Source organism: Dipteris shenzhenensis, chromosome 31 (assembly GCF_047967505.1).
Source record: "Dipteris shenzhenensis isolate YYH24624 ecotype China chromosome 31, Dip_SZ_1.0, whole genome shotgun sequence".
NCBI lineage: Eukaryota > Viridiplantae > Streptophyta > Polypodiopsida > Gleicheniales > Dipteridaceae > Dipteris > Dipteris shenzhenensis.
Window position 1 is genome coordinate 26,192,816 of NC_141626.1, and position 13,271 is coordinate 26,206,086.

The following is a 13,271-nucleotide window of genomic DNA, read 5'->3' on the forward strand; positions in this document are numbered from 1 at the left end:
GCAACTAGTGTGGGAGCATTTGAAAGTGATGCATGTGCTGACCGAGAGTATAAAAAGGGGAGAGCAAGGGACGGAGACAATTGAAGCAAGGGAATGAATCCACGTAAGCAGGAATGCAGAATGGAAAGTGAGGACGTGGAATGGGAATGGCCGGCAGCCTTCATCGTCGTCTCCAATGATTCGCAATATTCAGCAGAAAGCTTTTTCAGACCTTCCGCCATCGCTCAACTGCATTTCAAGCTCCATCGCCAACAACCCATCTTCTATTTCATCTCTTAAATTCCTTGGCTCCATCGCCAGCACCTCCTCCCCTTCATCCACTTCTTTGATCTGTCGCCATGCAGCCTCTGATCGACCTCTCCCAACACTTTTCCACCTCTTCTCTCATTACATGGCCTTTCGCCACCTTACTCGCCTCGCTTCTTGCTCTCCCTCCCCTCTACTACCTCTTCCTATCGCTTCGTAATTCTCGCCTTTTGGGCTCCAAAACTCCCCCCGGTAGCCTCGGCCTCCCGATCCTCGGGGAGAACATCGCTTTCTTTAAAGCCTTCAACAAGCCTCTGGGCATCTATGACTTTCTCGTCCCGCGCTACAAAAAGTAAGCCGTGCCTTCTCCTTGAACTCTGTGATGCTGCATTCTCTAACGGTGCTGCATACCATACTGAATGAATTAGTCTTTCCATATCTGCCGTATTGTAACCGATCTCATCTAAAATCCATTTCGATTCCGAGCCGAATGATGATCGCAGTGAGAACGATTAACAGTAAGAGGCTCTTCCTTTCGGATTGATCTGCTATCTCAGAAAGACGATATGAGAGGAGGAGTTTTGAAAGAACTCCTAGCTAGTACGCCCTTGAAGGATGATTGGCTTGTGATTGTCGTTTGCAAATCGATGCTTAATGAGCCAATTCCGCTTCTTCTTTACAGGTATGGGAATCTTTTCAAGACAAACGTGCTCGGTTTAGTCACCGTTTTCGCTGCCGGTGAAGAAGCAGGGAAGTTCATATTCACGAACGAGGACAAACTGTTCAATCTTGCAACGAACAAATCGATGCAGGATTTAATCGGGCACAGCAGTATATTTGAAGCTCGGGGCGAACTTCACAGACAAATGAGGCGAACAATGGGTGAGCCCGTCTCCATGGACTCGTTGAAGAAGCACTTGAATGATATAGAGGATATGGCTCTCAGAATCCTAAACAGATGGAAAGACAACACGAGAGTATGCGTTCTTGATGAGACAACCGATGTGGGTAAAGCCATTTCATAAATCCCTATTCGATTACATTGCGAATTGTCGGTATGCAGTTTGCTTTCCACATCATCCGTTACATCCTCTTTCCTTGGAAAGATTACATAGAGATTGTCATTGTGATTATTGTGATGTTTCCTTTGCAATTGTGGGTATGGAGTTTGCTTACCAAATCATCACTTACATCCTTATTGTGATTATTGTGGGAAAGCACTTTGCTTTCCAAATCATCAGCTACATCCTTATTAGCTCAAAGCCAGGTCCAGAGCAGGATGAAATGAGGAAGTATTTTCACGAAACTACACAGGCACTTGTGAGCCTTCCTCTTAACATTCCTGGACTTGCGTATCATCGGGGGATAAAGGTTTGCATAAGTCCTCCTCTTGAAACCTCATTTTTTAATATCATTATTTTCACATTGAGCTTGAGTAAGTCATAATTTGGGATATCATTTTTTAATATCATTATTTCACATTGAGCTTCATTGAGTCATGATTTGGGATAAACGGCAGCTAGACTTCAAGTCTAAAATTTCAATGTCCATTTGCAGGCAAGGTCGAAACTACAAAAAATGCTTGATAAGATCATTGCTGAAAGGAGGAATGGAAGTCAATACCATGATGATTTTCTCCAATCGATGCTAGATAAAGGTGTACATAATGATGGAAATCTCTCAGATTCAGAGTTAAAAGATAACTTGATGGCTATTCTTTTTGCTGGACATGAAACTTCGGCAACAGCTCTTATGTGGGCAATGAAGTTCATTGTGGAAAACCCTAGTGTCGAAAATAATCTTTTTGTAAGTTAATTCTTTCACAATTCGCAGAAATATCAAGCTTTTGTCAGTAATTTCCTTATTTAGCTCATAGAAAATTATGTAATGTAATTGTGATTACCATAACACCATGATTATTCATTAAAAGATGGATTTTTCCCCGACAATAGATATCATCTTTCAATTAAAGCAATGAATTTTTGAAGATATTTTCAATAAAATAATGAGAAACAATGTCTTTAAGCATGAGCATGGATATTGTAAGTCTAATCCTCGTATGGACCTTGATTGAATGTAATCACATGATGGCATTTGCAGTTGGAACATTCTACACTACATTCTAAAAAAGGCTTGGATTCTCATCTTACATGGGAGGAAGTAAGGAGCATGTCATATATGAACAAGGTTGATGTAGTTCCTTACCCTAATGGTCACTTATTGCTAAGTATCTTTCATAGTACATCTCTCTCTCTCTCTCTCTCTCTCTCTCTCTCTCTCTCTCTCTCTCTCTCTCTCTCTCTCTAGTATACATGCATATGTGTTTATTTATACGTAATTGTGTTATGTATATTCATGTGTGTGTGTGTGTGTGTGTGTGTGCGTGTGTGTGTGTGTGTGTGTGTAGAGAGAGAGGACCTGTAGCCCTTGCTCTAGCCTCCCCATCTGCTCCCTAGCCTCTTCAAAGAAAGACTCTGTTCCATCGGTTGGTCTCATGGTTGAACTGGATGAAATTGTGAATCTAGTTAGAGAATATGCCAAAAATGCAGTTATTTTATTTTTCCCAGGTCGGATGCCACCTGCTGCAGAGGTAGGCAACCGGTTGACCCGCACACTGGCTAGCTCATTTGTTCGGAAGGTACACTATGTAGCTAGAGGTTTTTTTTAGGTCATTATGGTAGATGAGATTCACAGGCAAATGCGTTTGGAACATTCACCACTCTTTTTCGGGCAACAAATGGTGCACGTTTTGCCATGGTCTCCCACAAGGAATTTTTAGGCTTTGATCGGACACAAATGTTTGGTCTGGGTTGAAGTTGTAGACTTCCTGCGATGCATGGCTTCACTCTTGCCTAAAATTGTAGCAACTTTAGGCAAAGTGGTTTGCCCACCGCAGCCTAACAGCAACTCTAATCGATTTTGCATTCTCTGGGATACTGATAATCCCACACCAGAATCTGATTCAATCATGGTAAACAATGTTGACATGGGAAGTGCATTTCATAAATTGAAATGGGGATTATTTGCAGGGGCTTGCTTTGAATGTAAAAACATTTGGGCACATGGCTTCGCAGTGTCCAATGAGTTGGCATAAAATGCCTCCTGCCACTTTGCTTATTCAGATGCCCAATAAGGATGCTCCTGCCTCTATTGGGAATAAAACTAAAGGTAATAGAAAGTTTTTTGTGAATCAAGATAAAGGCAAAGCTCCAGTGGTTTCAAATGGGACTGCTTCTTCCCCTTCACTTCCTGCTATTCAACCCTCAGCAAAAGGACCAAAAACTCCAATTGATGGATGGCAAAGTCCAAGAAAATTTATTTCTGTTTGACGACCTCCACCCCCTCACACTTGGAATGGTGCATCTTCTAGTATAAACTCTCCAGAGGTCAATTCAGGAATTGGGATCATATGGGCTGCAGTGATAGCTAGCAGAACCCTCTTCCCTGAAGAAGAGGTTGCTGCTTTGTTGTCTACTCCTCAAGCGGATGTTTCTTCTCAGGGAAGAGGCCCTACTGACTCGGAGGTAGAAATGCAGGGTTGACATTTTGAAGGTTGTTGCTCTACATAGCTATTTCTCTCCTATAAATATCTGTAAATATGACTGCTCATATCAAATGCTTTATACTTAATGTTCATGGGATGTGTGACAATAGGAAATGGAAATCTGTGTGGCTGTATATCAATAGATTGTTTGGATATCTCAAGGTGTATGCCCCAGGCACACCTTGGGTTCTATGTGTGTATGCTAGAGGCACAGTTAGGTGCCCATAAGCACTGTTAGGTGGTGGTAGATGCCACATAGGCTGATTGAGAGATTCTAGGAGCTGATTGAGGAGATGATTGTGGAGCTTGGTAGCTCATGTAGAGGTGCCTACATATGGACCTCACCCTTCTTCATTCTTTAAGCATTCTCTTGTTTTGTGTTCAGCTCCATGCTTTCCTTTCACTTCTCCAACATGGTATCAAAGCGTTATGATCCTCCTTGAGCCCATTTATGCCATGACATCATCATCTTCTTCTTCTTCCCCACCTTCCTCTCCATTTTGCCCCTTTCTGCCCAACCACTTGGAGGGCTGAATTCTCCTCCTACAGGCGACCTCTTCTAGAGTCCTTTTGGCTGGAGATACCCTTCATATAGGTGACCTCCCACGTCAGAGTAATTAGGAAATGGTGCCCTCAGACCCACGCAACAGCTGCTTTCTTTCTGATGCCATTTTGTGCAATACAACTTGTTGGAGCAACCATTTCAAAATTCCTCTAAGCCACGCTTGCACAACAACATGAGCTAGCCGCTGTCCAAATTTGAAGTGAAATGGTCCACCAAGGAGAGAGCAAACATGAAAAAACCAGTCGACAATCAAGCTCTTGGCTATGGTGACGTGATGCGGCATTTTGACTTTCCTCTTCAGTGTCTCTTCTCTGGTATACCAGCTTTATTTCTACCTAATATGCCCTCTTTTCTTTGTCTTGAAGAAGGAGATCTAAGCTCTCCAAGATCAGGCCTCTCTTTTGGACAGTTTTGACAATATTATGAATTCGGTGCTACATTAGATGCTACTTTGGCATTTTTGATATTTTAAAGTGTTGAATAGCATCAGTGCAATTGTGGCTACAACTTTCTTTAGGTTTCTATACCTGGATTTTCTTGGAATACTTTCATTTAGCCACCTCTATGAAGCATGCAAGTTGAAGTATCATTTCCACTATGATTTTTATTATGGAATTTGGTTACAAGTCTTTTCTACACCAAATACTTGTACTTTGAAGCTTTTCAGTTTTCTCTAGCCTTGTAAGAGAGTAGACACTGCCCAATTCTCGGGCTAGACCCTCTCATGGTTTGCTTATGCAAAATATGTGGAAAGCCAAATCATGAAGCAATGTTTTGTTATGCTACAATGGAAGAGAATGCCAACATGGCTTCCTTGTTGCAGATTGCCAAGATAATGGTTGCCAAGAAGGAAGCAACTACAAAACCAGAAACTGCCAATTTACTTTCGGTTGATGTGCCTCCAAGATGAGGCCTCCTATGATGATTATGCTTTTTGAACCAACTCCACATATGCTCCATATCTCTCTTTTATGTTGAGTCAAGGTACTCTGCCTAGATAGTCCTCCAAAATGAATGGAATAAACTATTGTGTTCTTTGTAAACACCTCTGGTCACCATATGATGTAGGCCATGTGTATCTGTTTACCCTCATGGTACCTCCTGCAGACATTGTGTACATGTACATGCAGGGGAGATAACCATTGGGGAGTCTTATGTATCCCTTTGTTTGCCACACACCCTTGGGAACCCTTGCTAGCATGAGATCCTAGCCATAGATTTATCCTTGACCACCATGAGATGGCTTGAGACACTATGTGACTAGATGTATCCTTAACATAGCTTGAGGCATTCCCTTGAGGGGGGGTTTGTTGGGATATCTCAAGGTGTATGCCCCAAGCACACCTTGGGTTCTATGTGTGTGTGCTAGAGGCAGAATTAGGTGCCCATAAGCACGGTTAGGTGGTGGTAGATGCCACATAGCCTGATTGAGAGATTCTAGGAGTTGATTGAGGAGATGATTGTGGAGCTTGGTGGCTCATGTAGAGGTGCCTACATATGGACCTCACCCTTCTTCATTCTATAAGCATTCTCTTGTTTTGTGTTCAGCTCCATGCTTTCCTTTCACTTCTCCAACATAGATTTCAGCCTGATATAGTGGCATTACAAGAACACAATCAACATGTCTATGCAGAAAAGATAGGTCATTACCTGTGGCTATGATATCTTCTATGCTAGGGAGAACTCTTTCTCAAGTGTAGTCTTTCTGATTAAGCATGAGCTTCGACCAGTTATTGCTTTAAATGACAATCAAGGCAGATGGATTATTCTTCAATGCATCATTCAAGGTGAGGTGTTTGAATTTGCTTCTGTCTATGCACCTCAATTTTCTCGGGATAGAAGTGCAATTTGGGATGCCATGCAACGATATCCATGGAGATATCATGCCTTTATATGTGGGGATTTCAATAATGCTCCGCAACAGGGTGACAATACATCAAGAAATACTCATATGTTAACCCTTGAAAGGCATGCATGCTCTCAATTACTGATGCATCTTGATTTGATTGATCTTTGGAAGGAATTGCTGCCTTTGTCACCAGGATACACTTTCCAACATAATGCCCTTTCTTCTTATCAGCCACGTCTGGATCTGGTATAGTGTAGCTCCACAACAAAATGATGATTTTACATGCAAAATGTGGATTGACTATGCCTTTGTGCATTCAGATCATGCACCGTTATGGTTGAGGTTATCTTTTTATGATATGCCAGATGATAGACTGTCTCAAAGGTGACATCTAATTGTCAACAATAGCTATTTGTAGCATGTTGTATTCAAGGCAATGGTTACTGAAGCATATCAATCTCTATCTTCTCAGAGCCACTTTGATATTGAGATAATGCATGGGATTCTTTTGTTTCCAAAATGCAAGTTGTAATTAGAGGTTATGGCAAGTCTTACATGAAGACTCTGAGGGAAACTATTGCTCAAACTCTGAGGGAAACTACTGCTCAGGCTAAATTGACTTGTCAAGACCTCACTGAACTTAGTCATCTTTGTCCCTTGTCCTTGCATGAGCAAACAACACTATGCCAAGCTAAACATTGTCTTCAAATCAATGATCACAAGAAACTGGCTAAATGGAAAACTAGAGAGAGAGAGAGCTTTTACAGATAAAAGCTACTCTTCCAAACAATTTTTTAAAAGCTTTCATCAGAAGAGATTAAAAATAAACATTTGCAGGGTGCTTCTACCTGATGGTTCATGGACTACATCACGGTCACAGCTTGCTTCTGTTTGTGTACATCATTTCTCTCAACGATTTGGTTCTGCAGATCCTCCCTCAGAGTAGGTTTTGTCTGCAAGAAATTTACTTTTGCAGCATGTTTCTCCTGTTATTTTCACTACTCAAGCTTTGGAATTGGAGGAACCTTTTATTGAGAGCGAACTGTCAGATGCAATCAAATCCTGTGGTAGATGGAAATCTCCAAGATGGGATGGTCTTATAGTTGAGTTTTTTCTAGAATATTGGCCTCTTTTGAAGCATACATTGCTCCATATGGTGAACTCTGCTTGGCAAAATCAGAAAATGCCAGACACATGGAAGAGAGGTCTTGTTCAACTCCTTCCAAAAAAGCAAATTTGTGAATCTTTGGATGATTGGAGACCTATCACGCTTATGCCAGTCATTTATAAATTTACTACCAAAATGATTGTTGATCGGCTAAAAGGCTATTTACATGATGGGTTGCATCCTGCGCAATATGGTTTTGTTCCTCGTAGGCATATCTCGTAGGCATATCATAGATAACATTGCTAATGCTTATGTTGGAATCGAATATGCCAAATATATGCAGCAGGATGTTTTGCTATTGCAAATTGATATTGCCAAAGCTTTTGATACTGTTAAGTGGGACTTTATTTCATCAATTATGCAGGCTTTGGGACTTGGCACAAAAATGTAGCAATTTATCAATTCGCTATATCAAGATAGTAAAGATGCCTGCATACTTTCAGGGGATATTTCTACAACATGGACTCTTGGTTGTTCTGTTTGGCAAGGATGTCCCCTCAATGCTTTACTATTTGCCATAGCCACTCATCCAATGCTTCAATATATGGACCACCTTTTGGACACTGGCATGTTGCATGGATTGGAAATACTTGGCAACCGTAGCATGATCATTCAAGCATATGCTGATGATTCTTTCTTTATCCCAAAAAATACTTAGAGCGATCTCTCCATGATTATGCAAGCACTTTCTACATATGGTTTGGCTGCTGGTCTTTATGTCAATTTTCAGAAATCAAAGCTACTGCCGTTGCATGCTAAAGAGTGGCATAGTCTTTTGTGGCCTGGGAAAATTGTTCCAACTTCTCAATTGATCCGACATCTTGGCTATCCTCTAGGTTGGGGGCTCACTCGTTCTCAACAAACTGATTGGGTGCTCACAAAGTTGAGGGCAAAACTTGAATATTGGAAGCTTGCAACTTGGCCATTACATGTTCAATTGCGAATAACGCAATCCATTTTGATAGCACCCATACAATTCTATCTACCTCTCATCATGTTCACTAAGGTAGATCTAGTTTCCTTTATGTCTACTATCATGGAGATTTTCTGGTGTTCAAAAAATGGCAAGAAAAGTCTTAGATTACTCTCTATGCATCGTCTCTATTCTCCAAAGATGCACGGGGGTTTGAACATACTCAATATTCAAATGCATATACTTGCTCACAAGGGGAAAATGATGTTGCAGTTTATGCAAGGGGATCAGCCTTGGGATTTCATGATCCGCTCTCTTTTGTTGCATATTGATACTTCTGCTTTTGGGCATTGGCAGCCTACACAGTGGGATTTTCTATTTGGCTCTATTCAAGGCAGCCCTTTTGTCTCTCGTTTGCTTCTTGATTGGAAGCATATTTATCCCACTTGGAATGGCATAGCAAGGATTCTTTGTCAGAAAATTCCTTGAGGGCTGAGAATATTTATTGGTCCAAAGTATTCCACCCTCCTTTGGCTATACAAGAACCCAGGCGTTCTTATTTTATATCTTTCAAAGGCGTTTTTATTCTATATCTTATTTTCAGTTGAGTAGTTACTCCGCTTTTGAAGTAACTATGAATGTAATTATTTTACATCAATAAAATATTTCTTCTCACAAAAAAAGTGTGTGTGTGTGCACGTGTGTGCGTGCGTGCTTGCGGACTTTGGCATTGTAAAGTAGAACTAGATCACTTGCCTTGATCTCTTTATCTTCGAGATTTCCATCAAACCATGCCTTCCTTCTTCATTTTTCTATCTTTGGAATTGTAAAGACTTGTGAGATACTGGACCATTTCAATAGATACAGTTCCCAATTGGTGTGTGAATGAGCAAAGACTATTGGGTTCAAGGAAATCAATTCTAATAGCTACCCTCTACCAATTGATTATAGGCCGACTATAAAAGATTGGTAGGGCTCAAATCTAAGAGGATGTGTTATGCCACCTGAGGCCATGCCAACAATCAGAGAAGTCCTTGAATGAATAGTAGGAGGACACTTTGTTGATGAAGCAATAGCAATGAAAATTCCCTTGGTGGGATATTGGTGGCCAACACTTTGGGTGAATGCCTATGACTATGTAAAAAAATGTGATGTATGACAAAGAACAATAATACCCCAACATAAAGACTTCAACCCATGCCAACAACTATGCATACAAACCATTTAAAAAAGCGAGAATAAATTTTGTGGAAACCATACATCAATTTTCAAGGAAACACATGCACGTACATCATTGTGGCCATAGATTACTTTACCAAGTGGGCTAAATAAAAAGCAAAAAGAAAAGAAGATTCCAAATGCATTACAAAGTTTTTTATGAGAATGTGATTACAAGGTATGGATGTCCGATAGAAATTGTGTCGGATATAGGGACACATTTCATCAATGAAGTAATCAAGGAACTTTTGAATGGATTTATGGTTATCAATAGAAGAAGCACAGCCTACTATCCCCAAGGTAATGGTAAAGTAGAGTCCACAAATAAAATACTTTGTAATGTCTCACCAAGCTAGTGGAACCAAAGTGTTCTAATGCAACCTTGTGGGCATATCAAATTTCACTCAAGGTTAGTATAGATTTTACATCATTTCAATTCGTATACGGACTTGAAATAGTAGTCACATTGGAATCTGTCATAGCCTACACATAGCAGTACAAGAACATAAGGGAGATTGCGAGTCCCTCCAAGAAAGGCTATAACAATTGAAGAGCATACTAAGATGAGGTTAATAGCCTACCATGCCATGACAGTAGAAAAACGAAGGCATGGTTTTATAGAAACCTCAAAGATAAAGAGATCAAGGGATATGGCCTAGTTCTCTTCTACTCCATCTAGCCCTTCTCCTATCATCAATCATGACATGTGGTCTGCAATGTGGGGTTGAGCTCCCTTTCACACCACTATTTTAAAATTATATTTTTGTAGAATTAGGATCTATTTCTTATCCAACCTATGGTACATGGTTGATTAATGAGATACAACAAGGCTTGATGACCAATGTAAAATACAAAGTCAATGGCTAATAGATAATGTCAAAGGACCATCCACAAAAGTTCAAACCACATGTTCTGCTCTGTTGTCATGGAGTAAACTGCTTTGACACATCTGTTGGAGGGAGAAGTACCTTGCATATTTTGGGCAAAGAGTAATAGGTTTAGTAAAAGGCAATCAAATGCCTATCTCATCTTTGACTAGAAATAGAAGAGGGATAATCTGAGTCTTCCATTCTTGATTGGAGTTGGAGGAGCAGCTTTCAAAAAATCTGAGGTGTTCATCAATTTCATCTTGTAGCTGAGAAATTTGATCATTAAATTTATGAATATCTTGGTCCAATAGGTATTTAGTTGGGCAAATAAGAGTTTGATTATATTATGATCATAAGCTTTGTACAAAGAAGTTCCATAAGAACAAAAAGCCCCTCTCTAGAGAAGAATAACCAGTATGTAGACAAAATGTTTCGTGCTCAAAGGAGAGAAGCCAAAATCTGCTCCCCATGGTGACACAAAAGCTTCCTGATAACTCCTGAGAAAAGCCAAAATATGCTCCCCAGCTCTTTATTTCCTGCTAAGGATGAACCTGCAAGCTGACTGTTGTTCACTTTTTCAATCCAATAGGAATTTAGCCTGAGCCCAAAAAGAGGAGAGTTAGTTAGCAAGTAGAGTTGCATTCTAACCATACCAACTTATGAGTAATGGTTCAACACTTAAGTCCTCACCATTAAATTGAAAGGCATTTCTGGCAATCCATATAAACCACAGTGCATGTGCTCTGGTAATGACCCACAAGGCATAAGGTATCTTCAATGCATCTCCCAATAGTAGAGACTTCCAATTGGCATGCTCTCCTATCTTGAGCTGAATAACCTTCTAGACCTTCCTATCTCTAGGGCAAGTTATGAACAAATGAACTATATCTTCCTTTGTCCCACAGCAAGCTTTGCAAATTCCATCTCCATTACCAATGCTCAGACTCTTGCAGTTGGTCCAAACAGCTTTATGAAGGATTAGCCACCACCACAGGAGTGTGGACATTTTTCCTAGAATCTTTTTTTCCCAGATCAAAGAGAATCTACCTTTCCACTTTCTCTCATTGTCTGAGAGCTTCCATTTGGAGTTAAGAGTGAGCACCACCACCACCTCTTCTATGCCTTCAGATGGAGTGGGGATGGGTAATTGAGAGGAGTTACCCACCCAGCTAAAGTCTCTGGAGTAGGTTAATATTTTGCCACCTTTCCAAGTAAGATCACCCTCCTAGAGTTGGAGTCTATTCACAACCAGTACTTGATCAGCATTAGTTAATTTGAATTCTCTTATGATCTCTAACCAGGACTTCCATATGAAATTATTATTGTCCCACAAGTCACCCCAAGTTTGCAACCCTTTCTTTGACAGATGCCAGGCTCTAGAAAAGTCCTCATCACATAACTGATTTATTTTTTGGAAAAAGCTGAAACCCAAATTGAATCTGGTGCCATGAAACTTACTTTGTCAGAGAAAAGCAAGTGACTCTTGATCTATTCAAATGCACTCCAAAGTGTTTTCCAAAGTTGGCTTCCCTTAGTCATACAAGGCTCAGGGTTACCAATTATAGTAGAAAGGAGGGAAATTCTTACACTTGGGAGCCCTGTAAAGTTTAACAAACTTGACATTTTTGAGAAATAGGTTAGCCCAATCATTTGCCAGGGAAAGTAATGGATATTAAAATCCAAGTAGCAGCAATTTTGTAAGCAGCTAATTGTATATTGACCACTCCCAATCCCCCTTCATTTCTGGGTCTAGTACAAAAAGACCATCTGACCTTTGAGATTCTCCTTCTTGTGTCACTTCATCCCCAGAGGAATGATATGTAGATTTTAATAAACTTCTTGAGTTTCTCCTTCTTGTCTCACTTCCCCCCCAGAGGAATGATCTGTAGATTCTAATAAACTTTTCTAAACCTGATTTAGAAGGTCACCAACAGGAGAGGTAAAATATGGACATAGGGTAGATACAATGATTACGGACAATGCTTCTACCTGCTAGATTATCCTAAATCCTCTAAGTCTATCTATTCTCTTCTTGAACCTGTCTAGAACCTATCTGTTATCTTCTTGAACCTATCTAGAAGCCATGCCCATCTGTCTTTCATTCTTACGTTGAAGCCCATAGGAATGCCCACCAACAATCTAAAGATTTATCCTTGTTGAATTTTATTGCACCCCAACTGATCTAAGAGTACCTGTTGTGATCTTCCTGATAGTAGGGCATACCTTTTTTTTGCATGGTTTATCTTGGACCCTAATGCTAGGCAAAATTGATCCAGACATTTCATTGAATGTCCAAGTCAGAGTTTTTAATGGTTAAGTTTGTATCATCTGTAAATTGTTGATTAACTCATTGATTACCTAAAGGTAGCTCAATTCCCTTGACTGAGTTAACACCTAATCCTTTATCAACCACCCCAAGGCATCAGTTGTTGCAATAGCAAATAACAAGGGAGTTAAAGGACACCCTTGTCTCATGGAGCTACTCATAAAAATTTTGGCTCATCTCCCCATTAACATAAACTTTGGCAAAGGCATTGGAGAGAAGAAAAGCAACAAAAGAGGTGAACGTTTCCCCTAGTTTCAGATTCTTGAGAGATTGCAATAGAAAATCCCAGTTTAACCTACCATATGCCTTGTCAAAATCAATTTTAATAACACAAACATCTTGATGAGTTTCCTCAGCATGAGTGCAACCCTCCCAAAGGTCTATAATTGCTTCCAAAAGATGTCTACCCTTGATAAAGTCTTTTTGTTTCTATAGAATCCAAATTTCCATCTTGTTTCTCATCCTTAGGGCAAGGGCTTCGGGAAAAATTTTATAAGAACAATTTAACATAGTCAAGGGTCTCCAATTTTTTAAGAGACATACGTCACCTTCTTTTGGGATGAGCTTGATAAC

General features: G+C 40.2%; 1 protein-coding gene across 1 annotated transcript in view; it reads left to right on the forward strand.

Moving 5' to 3' along the window:
• Positions 1-338: 338 nt before the first annotated feature.
• The window catches only part of LOC147881266 (abscisic acid 8'-hydroxylase CYP707A2-like), a 34,018-nt gene continuing 21,085 nt past the window's right edge, over positions 339-13,271 (forward strand). The window contains exons 1-5 of the mRNA XM_087402361.1: positions 339-598; positions 929-1,250; positions 1,465-1,617; positions 1,804-2,052; positions 2,347-2,433. Coding sequence (XP_087258487.1) covers positions 339-598; positions 929-1,250; positions 1,465-1,617; positions 1,804-2,052; positions 2,347-2,433 — 1,071 coding nt within the window. The remainder of the gene's footprint in view (positions 599-928; positions 1,251-1,464; positions 1,618-1,803; positions 2,053-2,346; positions 2,434-13,271) is intronic.